Source organism: Xenopus tropicalis, chromosome 2 (assembly GCF_000004195.4).
Source record: "Xenopus tropicalis strain Nigerian chromosome 2, UCB_Xtro_10.0, whole genome shotgun sequence".
In the NCBI taxonomy this organism is placed as follows: domain Eukaryota; kingdom Metazoa; phylum Chordata; class Amphibia; order Anura; family Pipidae; genus Xenopus; species Xenopus tropicalis.
This window is the reverse complement of record NC_030678.2, coordinates 62,382,785-62,401,380: the sequence shown is the minus strand read 5'-3', so window position 1 is coordinate 62,401,380 and position 18,596 is coordinate 62,382,785. Positions and strand designations below refer to the sequence as shown.

At 37.1% G+C, this 18,596-nt stretch overlaps 1 protein-coding gene across 2 annotated transcripts in view; it reads right to left on the bottom strand.

Moving 5' to 3' along the window:
- Window positions 1-18,596, bottom strand: part of magi3 (membrane associated guanylate kinase, WW and PDZ domain containing 3) — a 129,067-nt gene that overhangs the window by 5,705 nt on the left and 104,766 nt on the right. The window contains 5 exon segments of one of the 2 annotated variants that reach the window (NM_001097243.1): window positions 2,712-2,802; window positions 3,205-3,343; window positions 12,291-12,434; window positions 13,678-13,744; window positions 13,917-14,019. In NM_001097243.1, coding sequence (NP_001090712.1) covers window positions 2,753-2,802; window positions 3,205-3,343; window positions 12,291-12,434; window positions 13,678-13,744; window positions 13,917-14,019 — 503 coding nt within the window. In that variant the 3' untranslated portion in view covers window positions 2,712-2,752. 2 annotated transcript variants of the gene reach the window in all.

Genomic DNA, 18,596 nt, shown 5'->3' with positions numbered 1-18,596 from the left:
CTGCAGAATGCATTACTGACTGTTTACTAACCAATGAGTTAGATATTTGGAACAATGGTCTGGAAAATTCTAATTATAATCCTTAAGGCTCCAATTCCCACTGACAACAACCCTATGCAGATGAAATTATTTCCCATCCATTGCACCCGTCTCACACTGTGAATTCAGTGTCCTCCAGAGAGGCTAAAGTGATGCACATACAGTACACACTGCACACCCCTGGCTGCAGGCCCCTTTTGTACAAAATAATATGCTGATCCAGGCATGCTTGTGGTATTACTAAGTTAGGGAAACAATAAAACAGCTCCCTGGGGTTAAAAATGTGGATAGATTAAAGGTTAAGACTTCATTTGAACAGGGCTGCTTGTCCATTGGAGTTTGTACAGCAGCCCTGCACAATAAAGGAAATACTTAAAAAAAAAAAAAAAAAAAGTTATTTGCTCTTTAATGCAACTTATCTTTGTTACCATTTAGAACCCTGTAAATATTGTCAATGTATTTACATAAATATAAATTCAAATAAACATGTAAGCATATTTAAACTAAAAGCATGCAGTGAAAAAATGTCAAATAAGGCATGCAAACAATACTGACATTATATATTATCACTAACTGAAAAATTAAAAAGCTACATAGACAAAATATCTACAATACAGTGCTCACTACAATATAAAACCTGTTCTCTGCGTTAGCTATTTGTATAATCTAATATCACAATACAAATCTGCTGTGTAATTACTTCAATCTGCCATAATATCTAATTTTCCTGAAAAATAAAATCAGACAATGCATGTGGTTCTTCATATTACGTATAATCAGGCCAGATTTTCTTTAGCACTTTTTGTTGCATGGCAGATTGACTTTATATCTGACCTGTCAATGCATTGCAAAAGAACACTGGAGGGGTTAACCCCAATGAAGCCAATGCAAATAATTCCTTTCTTTTGCTTGAACAGACAAAAAACAAAATGTTACAATTCACATGCATTATTTTAAAGGGGCAGTATACACCTATATACACTTTTGCCATTACAAAGCACCTGGAGATTTTCGACTGAACTTACTCTCCCTATATCTTATGCAGATAAAAAGCTCAGCATAATCTTCATTTTCTCAGTTGCACTAAAGTCATTTTTTTTCCCAGCCTCTTCTCTACTCAGCAGAACCAGAAAGTGCTAAAACTAAAGCTGCCGGAAAAGTATATGCAGCTGAAGTCCTATTCATTGAGCTCATGTTGAAAAAGGGTGTATGGTGCATATCAGAATCCCTTGAGGAGGTAGATTTCTGGACAGTTTTTGAAAAATAAACCCAATAGTGCAGGGGTCCTCAAACTTTTTAAGCAAGGGGCCAGTTCACGGTCCCTCAGACTGTTGGGGGGCCGGCCTACAGTCCCTCCCCCCCGCTCCAGCTCCCTACTGCAGGGTCAAACTCTATTTCTCCCTCCTTCCACTCCCCGCTCAGTCCTCTCTCTTCTAGCTTCCCCCCCACCGTTCCATTCGTCCTCCCTCCTGCTCCCTGCCAAGTCCTCCATCTTCCAGCTCCCCCCCACTCTGTCCGTCCTCCCCTCTCCCTCCCCCCCACTCCCTGCTGAGTCCTCTCTCTGCCAGCTCCGTACATCCTCCCTCTCCCAGTTCTCCCGCTGAGTCATCTCTCTCAGCTGCCAGGGGTGAGGATGCAGTGGGGGCCAGGTAAATTATCCTGTGGGGCCAGATTAGGCACGTGGGCTGTAGCTTGAGGATCCCTAGTATATAATAACTGTGTGTTATTATGTATCCCGTGTAGGGTGTGTAAGGTATGTGTTTGCATGACCATGAGGTTTTACACAGTGGGGACGAGTAAATGTGCTATAATCTGGAATTTTGTTTGAGAGATATATTTATTTAAAGGCTTCACCATTCATGCCAGAGTGGTCACTTGTGGCCAAAGGTTGCATATAATGCAGTCAATTTTGTGGCCAAACTGTATAGGGTGACTAACTCTAAACCTAAATGACAAAAAAGGTTTCACTATGGCTCACTTAGGATGTACGTATAAAGGGTAATAAAATAATTACAAAAAAAAAAAAAAGTACATTGCACTCCTTAAAAGAGGGTTGCACAGAAAAGAAGTATAATGATATCATAGTATACAAAGCTGAGACTTATTCAGATATTTGCAATCCCAAATCTGCAATGCTAAATTTTACTTAATTAATTCAACATGCTAATTGTGTGCACAAAGTGAGCTTATTTTGCACACAGTAGCCTTTACCCTCACACATTATATCATATTATATATGTAAACATACATATTATATATGTAAAATTGGGTTATATATTTTGTTCAAATAAAGGTTTTCTTGTCTAGTAATCAGGCCAATTGGTAATAGTATTTCTAAATGCCTACATGGCTTTATATATATATTAGCCAATCAAATAATGCTAAATAAGTTCTATCTTGCACAGATACATGTTTGACCTTTTAAGAACAATCCAAAAAAGACAACAACATCACAGTTTAGGATTGCAGTATAAAGTATTGTGTTGGGATAATAACAAAGAAACAGGACCTAGAGCTAGAATCAATCTCTACATTGAATAACAGTGGATAATTGAGTAACAGTGCATTTTCATGCATTAGAATAGTGAGCATTAGCAGCAGTTATAGCAGACAATGAACAGGCAGTGGAGGATGCAGGGTGAAAAGCTGAATTATGAGGCATGCACATTTACCAAGTCTTTAAGGGAAAGACCAAGAAAAGCACGAGAAAGCCTTATTGCTGGTCAGGTTTCACGTAGGAGCAGAGGCTGGAAGGAGCCAAACCTGAGGAGAAGGAAAACAAGCCTGGAACGGAATACTGACATCACCAAAGCATAGCTAGCAACAGATTACACCAAACATTCATTAGCAACATGTGGTAGGTACAGAAATGATTTACACAGGTTAGAATATTATATATGAAAACACCCCACAGGACAAAATCCCCTGCTAACACATAATAAACTTCTCTAAATAACATGAACATTCATTTTGCATACTGCTGAACATTTTGTTTGCAAGCAATTAACTACAGGCTTCATAGATCCAAGGGCTTCAATTTTATGAAATTAACCCCAACCAGAACTTATAATGTTTAACCCTTTTTTTTTTTACTGCCTGTCATCCTTTTTTTATGAATGCATTATAAGTGGGAAAGAAAGTACAGGAACACTGGCTGTTACTTACTGTAGTCTGGGATTAGCCCTGTTCCTGGTCTCAGAAGAAGGAGAACTTTGCTTCCCCCAGCTTGGATTAACTCAATAGCCCGAGTATGAGTGATGCCTTGTGTTGGCTCATTATTGATTTCAACAATCTGGTCTCCAACCTAATGAAACAAAAAATAGAATATGTATGCATATATATATATATATATATATATATACAGTGGTGTGAAAAACTATTTGCCCCCTTCCTGATTTCTTATTCTTTTGCATGTTTGTCACACAAAATGTTTCTGATCATCAAACACATTTAACTATTAGTCAAAGATAACACAAGTAAACGCAAAATGCAGTTTTTAAATGAGGGTTTTTATTATTTAGGGAGAAAAAAAATCCAAACCTACATGGCCCTGTGTGAAAAAGTAATTGCCCCCTGAACCTAATAACTGGTTGGGCCACCCTTAGCAGCAATAACTGCAATCAAGCGTTTGCGATAACTTGCAACGAGTCTTTTACAGCGCTCTGGAGGAATTTTGGCCCACTCATGCCGAATTGTTGTAATTCAGCTTTATTTGAGGGTTTTCTAGCATGAACCACCTTTTTAAGGTCATGCCACAACATCTCAATAGGATTCAGGTCAGGACTTTGACTAGGCCACTCCAAAGTCTTCATTTTGTTTTTCTTCAGCCATTCAGAGGTGGATTTGCTGGTGTGTTTTGGGTCATTGTCCTGCTGCAGCACCCAAGATCGCTTCAGCTTGAGTTGACGAACAGATGGCCGGACATTCTCCTTCAGGATTTTTTGGTAGACAGTAGAATTCATGGTTCCATCTATCACAGCAAGCCTTCCAGGTCCTGAAGCAGCAAAACAACCCCAGACCATCACACTACCACCACCATATTTTACTGTTGGTATGATGTTCTTTTTCTGAAATGCTGTGTTACTTTTACGCCAGATGTAACGGGACACGCACCTTCCAAAAAGTTCAACTTTTGTCTCGTCGGTCCACCAGGTATTTTCCCAAAAGTCTTGGCAATCATTGAGATGTTTTTTAGCAAACTTGAGACAAGCCTTAATGTTCTTTTTGCTTAAAAGTGGTTTGCGCCTTGGAAATCTGCCATGCAGGCCGTTTTTGCCCAGTCTCTTTCTTATGGTGGAGTCGTGAACACTGACCTTAATTGAGGCAAGTGAGGCCTGCAGTTCTTTAGATGTTGTCCTGGGGTCTTTTGTGGTCTCTCGGATGAGTTGTCTCTGTGCTCTTGGGGTAATTTTGGTCGGCCGGCCACTCCTGGGAAGGTTCACCACTGTTCCATGTTTTTGCCATTTGTGGATAATGGCTCTCACTGTGGTTCGCTGGAGTCCCAAAGCTTTAGAAATGGCTTTATAACCTTTACCAGACTGATAGATCTCAAATACTTTTGTTCTCATTTGTTCCTGAATTTCTTTGGATCTTGGCATGATGTCTAGCTTTTGAGGTGCTTTTGGTCTACTTCTCTGTGTCAGGTAGCTCCTATTTAAGTGATTTCTTGATTGAAACAGGTGTGGCAGTAATCAGGCCTGGGGGTGACTACAGAAATTGAACTCAAGTGTGATAAACCACAGTTAAGTTATTTTTTAACAAGGGGGGCAATCACTTTTTCACACAGGGCCATGTAGATTTGGAGTTTTTTTTCTCCCTTAATAACGTAAACCTTAATTTAAAAACTGCATTTTGTGTTCAATTATGTTATCTTTGACTAATACTTAACGGTTTTTGATGAGCAGAAACATTTAAGTGTGACAAACATGCAAAAGAATAAGAAATCAGGAAGGGGGCAAATAGTTTTTCACACCACTGTATATATATATATATATATATATATATATACACACACACACACACACTGATTTACCCTGTTCTTTATCCTAACTAAGATATAGTGAATGCTTATTAAAAGCAAAACTGTCCTATGGGGTTCTGAGCATTCTGGATACCAGGTCTCATACCCACATTATATATAATTTTAATAATAATAATAAAAACATTATTAATTGTGATCATCATACTATTAAAAAGATCATTTAAACATATTATATATATTGCTTATTGTTAACATTGTCCAGTAAGAATGATTTGTGGCGGTGAGTGCCAATGGATTTCTGAATAACTAACACATCTCTTACACGGTGCAGATCAAATCACTATCTGGGCCCAGTAGGTTTTGGCTGATTAAAACTGGTATTATTAAAGAGTTTGGACTAGGCAAATTGCTCAACCACACACCTATAGATGGCTGCACAAATTAATTAAAGAGATACTGACACCAGAAATTAAACCTTTTATTACATCTATCATAATATTGTCTTTGCATGACCTTCATTTTTGCCCTAAAAGTATTTGTCCAATGCTTTTATATTACCTGTCTGATCCCCCATGTCCCCCTATAAGGGGGCTGCCATATTTGTCCAGCAGGAGGCCGTTAGCATTAGAAGCTATAACTGACAGGCTGATCAGGTTGGCAAAACAGTCAGGTTTAGGAACTTCAAGTTACAATTACTTACAAAATCAAATCTCTCAGCGAAAATCAATCAACATGACCTATAGGCAACTTTTTATGTACATTCATATTTTGAGTCGTTATTTAGTGTCAGTATCACTTTAAAGATTTAATTGAATGTAAAACTGGGAATGTTGCTATCTTGACAATGAACACTGGATGATACACTAGATGTACAAAGATTTTGCCGTGCGCACATAATTATAAACATTTGTCTGAGCTTTAAAGAGCAGATGTGCATTCATATTGCAAGGACGTTATACTATTCATTAATGCTGTACTCCAAGGTGACCAATACATAAACTACAAGTTAATGACATTTCAAAAATGATTATTAGTTCTAAAGAAAAAACACTTGTATATGTTATTTTCAAGAATATAGTGCACTGGCACTTGTAACTATGCCTGAAAGCAATTTCTATTGTGCATCACTAAGCTTACAGCAATATTGTACAGTTTGAGGGTAAGAACTAGGTTTCTGGTCTGCTGAGCAGGGATGGTTTTTAGAATAATGGCATTTCTCTTCCTTTGAAAAGAAAAAAAAAACACAATATAGTTTCATACTTAAAGGTAGAGATCACTCTATAATCAGGTTTCAAATAGTACACAGAAATACAAATATTTAATAAATAAATAAATATTTTCTACTGATTTAACGGTACCTGCCACTCACACATTAAACGCTGTATAACTCAAGTCCTTTGCAAACATAAAACTCAAATTCATCCATACCTGCAATAAATACTTACAATCGGATACACTAGTTGCTATAATTTCTCAGCAGATTATTGGGAAACATTATGCAACTAATGTATCACTTAGTGCAGTTTCACGCAAGGGTGCATGCTAAGTAGGGGCTGAAGCTGCTGAAAAAAAAAACAGCAACTAATGTACCAAATTGTCCAATCTAGAAAAATATATTATTTGAGGAGGTTTGGCAAAAGATAACTTCCTATTACTGGTAAAGTGCCAGTAAAGACAAAATGTTGTTAACATTTTCCATTCTGATTTTCATTTTCAGAAGCAAAACAGGTTCTTTGTGACTAGGGTGGTAGATGTTCTTATAGCAGATTCTGTTAATGCCTTGGATGACTTCTTGGACAAGCATATCTATGGCTATAGTGATCTCAAAGATCTAAAGTTAGTTAAAGCAGAATGCAAGTCAAAATTTAAAAAGCATACTGCCCAATAGTCCTCCTATTGTTTAGTAAAAACGCCACACTTTTGGCTCACCTAATCATATATTTACTCAGTCACACTTACTTCACATTTTCTAGAACAGGCAGCCATCTCTAAAAAGGTATTCTCCCTTCCTTTCCCTCCTTGCTTCATACTGCACATGTGTTTCATTCCCTCCCCCCCTCCCCTCTGGCAGATCCGCTTCTGATTGGCTGGTGGGCATGTGTAGCTCAGAACAGCAGACAGGATCAAGTTAAACACATGCTCAGAGAATAGGAAGGCTGCCGCTGGCAGCCTACAGGAAGGACAGAGAGATTTCAGTGATGTCACTGTAGTCTTCACACTGCTGTAGGCTGCCAGCACCATATCTCAGAGAAGCAAGCAGGGATCTGGGAATTTAGATATGCAGTAAGTACTTAAAAAGAATGCCTTTACACTTACTTTTAATTTATATTAACCTTTCATTGTCCTTTAAGTGAAGATATTTTTGTAAATATAGTTTTATATATGTGAGATCTGTATAGGTATGTATGTATGTATGTATGTATGTATGTATGTATGGGCTAGGGGTCATTTGGAAGGGTTAAACTTGGACTTTATCATAAACCCAAATTAGCGATGTAACTATGTAAATAACTTTCTGCAGCTCTGATATAAAGAGGCAAAACATGATTTATTTCTTTTTGAGGAACTATACATTTAAAAGAAGGGAATATAGTACTAGAATGGCTGACACTGCGGGAGTTTACAAAACTGGTGATATTGAGACAAACTGAAAAGTGGAGATGGATTTGTCAGATTTTCCACCATATTCACAAACCACCTATCTACACTTCTGTGAATTTGTCTTTTTTTTGTAATTTAAAAAATGTATAAATTTTATTGATTTTATAGAAAGGAAAAAGACAGTCAACATATCTACAATATAAAGAATGACAGTTTTTGTCTTAAGTATAATGTGGGCTTGGTACATATTGAATCTGTAACTTTGTGCGAATTCACTTTTGCTTTTGTAATTGTTATTTTTTTCTGTCAAACTTGGTTTGATTAATCAGCAAGGATTTATATATTAGATGAAGTAAAGGTGGAAAGATAGGACAGACAGGGGGAAAGAAGAGAAAGAGGGGTGGGGTAAGATTAGGGTTTACCAGTTCCGAGATAGTTCCTGTCGGTAATATTGGTCATCTCCTTAATTACTTTTATTGGGTGTGTTTACATTGGATACGAATTTGTCTTTTAAACAGTTTCCAGATTTTATTTTCCGCATTTTAACAACATTTTTATTGAATTTGTCTTTAGCTCTTCTTAAACACATCAGTCTGTCATTAAGTGACTCTTAGCTGCACATTTGCCTTGTAATAACAATTTTGCCTTTCAGAGAAGAGATCCCCTTCCTCTATAGGCCAATATAGTAGAAAACGCACTTTATCACCTGAAATTCGAGTTCATTTCTCATCTCTCAAATGATAAATACAGTTATATCTTATAGGGGTATCCTCATGTTTAAAGGGGAGTAAAACCTTCTTTGCTAGGGGAAACAGATAAGTTGGGGATTGTGGCTGTGTACTGGTACTTATATTAAAAATATGCCAGGGATGTTACATAAAGATGTAAACAATATATTTACTCACAATGCTAATATTACCTCATTCGTTATGCAAAAACTAGCATAATAAATGCAACTCTCTAACCTATTTTATATTGGCAAAAAGCTACTTTTATATATAAAATGGAGTAAAATATATTTTTCTTGTTTGTAAAAATACTAATGAGGATTTTTACAACTATTCTATTTTAACTAGACAGAAAATGGGTCTTGTACTCTGCTAACAGACTGCTAATCTCCATGAATATGCTAATGAGCCCCCTATACTGCGATTGAAATAGGGGTGAATGGAGGAAGCAATGCGGATCTGAGGGTAGGGGAAAGAATCACACAGAACTTTTTTGTTCTGTTTTTGTCAACAACATTTTTGCAAATAAAAAGTGGCAGTTGAGTTGTAATTCTGGCAGGTTTCTGTTTGCGAATATGGAGACTGTATTTAAACCAGTTTTAACAGGTTTTACTCCACTTTTTTGAATTTCCCCCCAATGTGCCTCCTTTAAGATTAGCTTCAATTACAATTATGCACTGTAGTGGATCTGTACTAAATTTGTTTCCAAAGAAGTCTTCAGTTTATTTTTTCTTATAGTTTTTTTTATATACTCAACAACTTATTTGTAAATTCTTCAACCCAATATTCTTTTTTTGGCAATGATCAACAAATACATGCTGTGAGTTGCAGACAGATTTTATCTGCTTTTTATGCATCCCTTCCAGCATGCAGACACACAGCATGGCTGCACTAGAAACAAATGTTACTTTAAAGAAGTACAATAAAAAACTGTTTATATCTCAAAAACTATGAAAAAAGTAAAATAATTTATTGGCATGGGGTACAGTATGGGTGTATGTTTAAAATAGAAGGGAAGGCATTTTGGCATTTTATTGCCAACAGATCAGTCACAATAGTGCAAGGTAGAATGCTATATTTATTCTGTAGGACCCATGGAGCGAGTTAGTTGCCTGTGATAGATCGCTGCTACCGTGGCGACTAACCTCTTCGAAATGTCTTTCTGCCGGCTTTCCGAAGTTGCATAAAGTTGTCCGAGGAAACTTATGTGACTTTGGAAATCCAGAGCAATGCATCAGCCTTTCCACCGGCGACTCCTATTGTTGCCGGTGGAAAGGAATTTTGGAGCAGTTAGTCACCGGCAATAGTTTGCTGCTACTGCGGGTGACTAACTCATATACACAAATGAAAAAAAAGTAAATCATGTTTCTTTTGACAGAAGACTCAGTACGGCTTATCCGTGAGTGTTTATGGTTGTATTTACATAGACCTTTCTGATAAAGCTTACTTTACTAATTTTTACCTTTCCTTTTCCCTTAAAGGACAATGAAAGGTTAATATAAATTAAAAGTAAGTCTAAAGACACTCTTTTTAAACACTTACTGCATATCTAAATTCCCAGATCCCTGCTTGCTTCTCTGAGATATGGTGCTGGCAGCCTACAGCAGTGTGAAGACTACAGTGACATCACTGAAATATCTCTGTCCTTCCTGTAGGTGCCAGCGGCAGCCTTCCTATTCTCTGAGCATGTGTGTAACTTGATCCTGTCTCCTGTTCTGAGCTACACATGCCCCCAGCCAATCAGAAGCGGATCCGGCAGATGGGAGGGGGGGGGGAGGGAATAAAACGCATGTGCAGTATGAAGCAAGGAGGGAAAGGAAGAGAGAATACCTTTTTAAAGATGGCTGCCTGTTCTAGAAAATGTGAAGTAAGTGTGACTGAGTAAATATTTGTTTAGGTGAGCCAAAAGTGTGGCGTTTTTACTAATCAATAGGAGGACTATTGCGCAGTATGCTTTTTAAATTTTGACTTGCATTCTCCTTTAAATCATTAGTAGCTATTTTCCCCCCAAAATATGCATTTAGTTCCCATGGAAATTAAGCTTAGTAAAGATGCTAATGATCATACACACACAAACAAGACATATCTATGTTTTATCTCCAGCATTTCTGTCTCTCCTTACAGAAATAAATAGACACCGACGTGCTTAAAACATCAACTGAGCAGTTTCTTTCACAGATTTGCTATACTAGAAATGAAGGCACATACAACCAAACTACAACTAACATGTAAACAGATTGTATTGCACATGTAAATAAGACACATATTGTTTAAGTAGCTTTGTCTGCATATTGATGACCTGTACAAATGCTTTGCTTTCCCTGTCATTTTTCTTTTTGAACAGGCAGTACAGGCCTGAAGCTTTCATTAAAAAGTAAGCAGGTTTAGTAGGCTTTTGTTTTCTGAACTGTATGTTGAAATGGTGTGACACCGTTTATAGCAAAACACAGGCCCAGATTTGTGAGCAGGCCACAAAGGCCCAGGCCTAGGGTGGCAAAGATCTTGTGGGTGGCATCCTGTATGCTAGCCGAATCTGCACTGGGGACTTTTTGAGAATTTGACAGCAGTTAAATCTCCTGCCCGTCCAGGCCCTAAGTGCAGCCAATCAGTAAGCGAGGTGGTGTGAGTGTCGGATGGGGTGTGTGTGCCAGCACGAAGGCGGGAGCATGCACAGGTTGAGTGACTTAAATCGCCTACCTTTTACCCCGGACTGGTGCCCCTGTTCGGAGAGAACAGCACCAGGCCGGGGTAGCTGCAGCGCTTCCTCCTTCCTGTTCGCTCGTGCGCGCATGCACAGTAAAAAAAAAAAGCCTTTCCTTGTCCTTTAAAGGGTGGGTAGAGCACAGTTTTCAAGCATTTATGGACATATTTGGATCCAAAGGTATTAAAATAAAAGCACTTACTTCTATTTTACATTATTTTACATGGTTAAGTGCATTGTAAATATTTAGGGTATATGTCCCCTTTAAAATAGTTCTTCTTGGGGTTGTGTGTGCTGAATTTGAAATATGGCTAGTAGATTAAAATAAAAATATTTATTATCAGGATTTGAAAAGGTTTAGAAATGTTGCAACTGGCAATTTTTACCCACAGAGACATATGTTTCAGTCAACGGGGCATATTTACTAATGGACAAATGTTAAATTTTGGTGTATTTTCGCCAAGAATAATTCTCTATGACACTGGCACTTTACTAAAAGACAAATATGACAAGTTTTGGCAGATTAATGTCACATTAGTGAACATTCTCTTTAGATTTGTGCAAATGTACAGGGTGAGGATTCTTCAGAGAATCCTCACCAATTTATGAAGAACAAGAACAGATTTTCGCCAAGAGAAATTTCTCCAGGTTCAGGCTGGCAAACTGCTTTTATAAAGACAGAACAGCCACTGTTGTATCTTATTATCTACAGTACATCACCTCCTCATTGCTAATACCCTACATGTCAATTCTTCATGGTGAAAATAATTTTTTCTACTACAATTAAGAATTTACTCCATCAGAAAATTTGGCACATTTCTCTAAAAAAAAAAGTGTACTTATGATATTTTAGTAAACTGTGTGTTGTGAAAATATGCCTGCTAAATTGATGCAAACTTTGGTGAAGATAGACGAGTAGAACATTTACATGTAATCATAGGGTAAATATGCCCCATAATCTCTGACCTTTATAAAGGTAAAATGAATCATGTAAAAAATTTAGTAATAACTAAATTCCATATTGGAAGTTATAGTGGATATAACATCTGTTCATTTCATTTCATTTGATGGATAATCATTTTTACCACAGCATAGCATAGTGCTGATGGGAGAAGAGACTAATACGGAATGCACTTGGGGAGTGTGAGAAGGTTGGTCACCTGGAACATTAAACTATATATATGTATTAAAATACCTGCATATCAAACATATACAGGTGAAAGGTTAATGGAATACATACGTGGATACGCCCATCTTTTATGGCTGGGCCATCTTCTGCTAGACGTAGGATAAAAAGACCCATGTTATACTCTTTTCCTCCACGGAGGCTAAATCCAAAGCCTCTAGGACCTCTTTCCAGTTCTACAGGGTAGCAACCAACACTCTATAAAAACAGCAAAACATATGTTAGGGGGGGTCATGTAAATCAACTGCACATTTGGCAAGAAAATTTACCTGAAAGTAAAAGGGGGTGTTCTTTTGTCATACAAAACAACCAGTGCAGTGAGGGCAGTGAGGTTGTGGAATGCCCTTCCTAGTGATGTTGTGATGGCAGATTCTGTAAAGGCCTTTAAGAGGGGCTTGGATGATTTCTTGAACAAGCATAATATCCAAGGCTATTGTGATACTAAAATCTAAAGTATAGGGCACATTTAGCAAAATTCAACTATTTTCTATTTATTGCTATGAGATATTTAGAAGGGTATTTATCAAATAGTGAACTCCTTTACCAACTAATAAATATGCTTGAAAAAATCCCATAGGAACGAATAGGAAGTGGGTGAATTTTTCTGTGGTGAGCTCTAATCTCACATTTTGATAACTATGCCTCTTAGTACTGATGCTTGTATATATAGTTTATGTATAAGAGTATACATATACAGTAGGTCGTTATGGGTCTATGTGTGTGCGCTGGAGTTCACTTGGAAGGGTTGAACTTGATAGACTTTGGCTTTTTTCAGCTGAACTATGAAACTATGATAATATTCCCAATTTGAGCTTTATAACTACCCTGATTTGACTGAAAAAGCAAGAAATCAGCAACATTGTTGCTGAAGGCTAAATCTGAACTGGGCATTACCCAGTGATCCTGGGTTTAGAGTGTTTAAAAGTTTTAAATTAGAACATTACCATAAATATTTTTTTGTGTGTGAAAATAGTCTGGATTCTAGAAATGAGATAATTACATGGGTAGTAAATGATTAAATATTTGATTGTTATTATTATCTGCAGAACAACTTATATTATCAAATAAATAACTGAAAGCTGAGAGGCATTAAACTGAGACATTTTGGGCCACTTAAAAGCACAACAGAAAATAGTGTAAAATAAATGGTGTATTTATAAAGCTCTGTTGTAGTCCTTAAACCTGAATTATTGGCAAGCATTGCAGTTGAAGAAATCAATTTTATAAATAGCTGATTGCTATTTATTAAGGTGCTTTTTTTTTTTTTTACACCAGGCTAATAGCTGAATTTACACCATCATAAACCACAGAAGTTATAGCGACAACGCTCATTTTACAGCTTGCCATGGCATTAATGGTGTTGTTTGGTGTATTTAGAAATTTTTTCAAATTATGTATAGAAACTGAGAATACATCAATTATGTATCAGGCAAAATCTTACTTGGGCTTGCCAACTTCCAGCAGGCAATGCGGGTCCACAGTCAGCTTTATGATCAGACCATGAATACCTGTTAGCAAAAGAAAGGTATTTACTGCTATGTTTCATCTGGACCGCATTCACATAATATGATTAGTAATTTTCACTTACATTATTATGGCTAATTTAAAAATGAGAATAGCCGTTAAGGGTACATATTTTGGTAACAATCTTTTAAAAAAAAAAAGTGGAACAATTTCTACCTGTCCAATGTTCCGTAAGTAGGCTGAGTCTGGCCCATAGGTCGGTGCTGTGGTGCTGGACTCTGTCTTGCAGAGTTTGAACCAGATGGAGGGCCTCTATGTTCTAAAGGAGGAAAGCATATAATACATATTTAGTCATGGTTTTGAAGTCTACTGTGTGGTACTTGTATTTCTTGTACAGTATACTGTCCATACAATCCTGACCATGCCCCACTTTGCTTAATGGTCTACATATCTGAGGTTATTTTGGGGAGCAAATGACGAGTGAGAGAAAAGCTGTTATTGCAAGAACCCAGTGTATCGGGGGTGGGAAGAGAGCTGATGTGTGCTATTTAATAAACATATAGATATAGGATCCCTTTTCCAGAAACCCATTATCCAGAAATATGGAAAGACCTGTGTCCATTTTAAGCAAATAATTCCCAAGGTGACTATGAAAGCATTCCCTGTATTGGGTATTTTTCAAAATAATAGCAACGTTGCTTTAATTTAATATATTAAAACTTGGCTTGAAACCAAAATATTAATATAATTCTTTAAGGGGACTGAGGGGATTAATCTACCAAGGAGGATAAGCAAGAATTTGCACTGCACCCCCATCCATGTGCACACTTCTAATGCGAATGAAAGAATATATTTACATTGGGTTATGTGAAGGGTTACCTTGCAAGGACTTTTCTTTGTCCTTGACCTGTTAACCGGAGCTGGTTTATTTTAAAGGAAAACTACCCCCCCAAACAATGTAGGTCTCTAGAAAAATATATTGCATAAACAAGCTCACATGTATAACCATGCTTCATCTAAAACCATTTTCATAAAAATATACTTTTTAGTATTATGTGCTATTGCGGAATTCCTAAATAGAAAATTTAATTTAAGAATTAAGGGTCACCTCCTGGGATCACAGGATTCACAGTGCACACAAACAAGCAAAGACACACATACATGCTAGGTCACATCAGCCAATTAATGGACACAGTTCTGTCGTTTGCTTCCACACTTCTTCCGGTTACAGTAAGAGCTGCATTATTTCTGGTCATGTGATCTCTGAGAGAGCACACAGACCATCACTAAATGGTGGATCAAGAGAAAGGATGTAAAAGGGCAATATTTACCAATGTATATATTCCAGTTTGGTGAGATTCTTTAATAGGTCACTTAACATAATTTAAACTATTATGGGGGCCAATATTACATAATGTTATTGGCTTTCACATTAAACACTGTTTTAAAGCCACTTATCTATTCTTTTCTCAGAAAATTACTGTACATTGTTTTTGAAAAAAAATTCTTGTCCACCTTTTTGTATACACCATGTAAAGCATGATGACTGGTGAAACAAATGAGTTGGCTCTCATCCAGCAAAATTATTTGTATTTCAGCATAAGTGTTCTTTATTCCGACACCTGTTTTATGACATGCAGTGCTTGAAGCTACTAAATAAGATACTTTGCCCATGAACACTGTGCAAGGGTGCTATGTGGCTATTACAAGCAATTAACAATGCAAGCAATGCAACTCTAATGCAGTACAGAAAACCAGCAAAGAACAGAGCAGGGCAACAGTTGGGGACAGGGACAAAACATTGGGGAAAATCTATTCGGTAGACATGTCAACATCATTTTAAATGGTTATTATTATTCAAAGAATACAATGCAAATCTCAAAAGAAATCAATTACTAAGAAATGGCTCTTTACTATTATATTGGTGCAGTTGCCAACCAGCTGCATGCAGAGATAACAATTACAGGGCCCAGGAATACAGCCAAGAAGCTAGGAAAGCAATGAAACATTTATCTGGAGCTTGATGCTGTTCTTCCATGCGGTAATGGTTTTGCTAAGCTCTTCATTCTGAGCTCTTTGGGCCAGAAGCCAAGAGCAGCTTGTACTAAGTGGCAACACAATATCCCCCTGGATTTGGATATGGCAAAGTAACTCATGTAGCCATGCTAGATGTAACTCTTCTCTGAATCACAAGGGGTAGTGGATAATTTATGTGTGTCTCAGTTGGCTGTATGTATACGTGCAGTTTTAAAGCAGGATAAATGCTTGTCTTGTGACAGCAGCATGGGGCTAGGCAGTATATGCAATCCTATGAATTGATCATCTGTTATTTATTTCAGTAAACAGAGATAGGGAAAAGAGTATTATGATTTGCAACATACTATATGATCTACCTTGAATTCTAAAGAGCACTTTAGACAGGGATTCATCAAAAGTATATGTATTTCTGCCTTTCTTTTATACCAAATATAATGAATTACACACAACTCCAGCCTATCATTATCTATTTACGTCTTAAAACATATATGTCCCCATCACAAGCTTTCTTTTACCTCCAAAGTACTTTCCTCCCTCTCCCTCAAGTTTGTATTCCCCATGTCTTCCCATTTAACTCTACAACCTCTGCTTAGATCAGGGGTCGGGAACCTTTTTGGCTGAGAGCCATAAACACCACATATTTTAAAATGTAATTCCGTGAGAGCCATACAATATGTTTGGCCGTGGATGCTGCGGGGCAAGGTAGGGTGGGTCCCAAGGATGCCGGATGCGGAGCAGAGGAGGGCGTGGCCTGCACTCGGCGGATAGAAGATGTGTTCTAAGGCATAGAACACATCTTCTATCCACCGAGCACAAGGGCAAGGTAGGGTGGGTCCCAAGGATGCCGGATGCGATGAGTAGGAGGGTGTGGCCTGCGCTTGGTGGACAGAAGATGTATTCTAAGGCTTAGAACACTTCTTCTATCCGCCGAGCACAGGGCACGCCCCCCGTTATTTTTTTTATTAAAGATTTGGCAGCGAGCCAGATGCAGCCATCAAAAGAGCCACATCTGGCTCCCGAGCCTTAGGTTCCCTACCCCTGGCTTAGATGCTTCTCCATTTTTCTGATCTAAAGATTTACATTCGCCCTTTCCCTGTTTCTTATTTTATTCCTTGATTTTCATCTTTCCCCTTCTGTTATTAAATAATCCTGCTCCAATATCATGCTTCTTAACTAAAGAGGGAAATTCATCTAATATGGACAGACAGCTGGATAAGTTCCTGCCAGGGTAGGCAAACTGGCCTTACCATCAACGCTTAATTACAAGTTCATGCTATTCTGGATTAGTAGCTGACCCCTTACACTTTTTGAATGAAGTGAGTGACAGATTAATTGCAGCGATTCACAGATTAATTGTGGTACACCAGAGAGTATGGCATGCCAATATTCTTGGCACGGGGTACACCAATGAGAATTCTACATTTGGATATGCTAAGTTCCATAGTTTTAGCTCTGCTGCACTCTAAACCAAGTGGTGCCTTCTGTGGTATTATATACAAATAAAGAAAGCGACCTTCAATTTTTCTACCAGCAAAAATGATACTGAAGGCACTGACAAGGCTATACGATCCAGTTAAGTTAAGTGCTGAGTTCCACCTTAAAAGTGTAAATTGAAACACAAGGTGAACATTTTACATAACATCCATTTGATGGCACTGACATGTCACAACACTAATGTAAGCAGTCATGTCATATGCTAGCATTATCAATCAAGCGCCATAGCATAGCCACATGGCATAGCAACATTACAATGTAAACAAAGACAATTTCAGTTAATCGGTAAATGCATTATTATATACAATCTTACTTCTATCAACTTACTTTACATAGTTTTAAAAACAAACACAAAAAGGAATCAGTATTAAATCTCGGAATTCACATATATCAGGAAATTCCTTCTACCTAACAACTGTTTTTTTAAGAAAAATCTACCTCATTCTAAACACTTTATTTTTATATCTTAACCACAAGAAATTATATACCGGTGAATCAAAATCTCTTTTTACTCTATTGGGACACAGTCTTCCACATCTGTACATCTAATAGATTTTCCAAAGCAGCAGCTTATTCTGTATTTTCTGCTAGTGGATAACCAATGCTGGTAGAAACAATCATTAATTCTATATCTATAGAATACATACGCTTAAAGATTTGTATTTTTTTTTTTGCTTGTTTCAAATTTGTTATCCTATTAATACCTTAATTATTTATTAGAGGGTGCATGTTTTCACAAATCATTTACAGATGACCCCAACAACTAGAAAGCATTTACATCTTTAGTACTGTGGAAAGGTCAGTGCTATAAAAACAAAGGATAGCAATAGTAATAATAGATAGAAAATAGAATAGGAAGGCTTAAAATTAAAAAGTCATAAAAGTATTAAAACTAATTACAAAGCTGTTTAGAATGTATAGAATAACATATTTAGTTTGCTAAACATCCCCTTTAAGGCAACATGCAGACTCAAATGTATAATTTGTGATCCTAAATGTGGCTTTTTGTGGGCAGCAAATAGTCTGCATGATAATCACGTGTTCTGTTTCTATATAACATAGACCAGTGAATACAAAAATAGAAATAAAAAATTATTGTCATAAATCCAAAAATTATAAAGATTTTTAATGTTTTATACAGTTCACTGGACACAACCAAAAACTCTTTTCTCACTGTAATAATGCAAGTAGTAAAGTAAAGCTTTAAGTTGTGTCATCCCTTTTTCCCCTATAGCTGAAGAGATTTTTTTTTACTATTTGATACTAAAAAGTAACATAAGTACAACTGGCTTATAATATAAAAGTATAATTAGCCCACATCATCATCATGCAAGTAAAAAGTGTAGATTTACCATTTACTTTTTG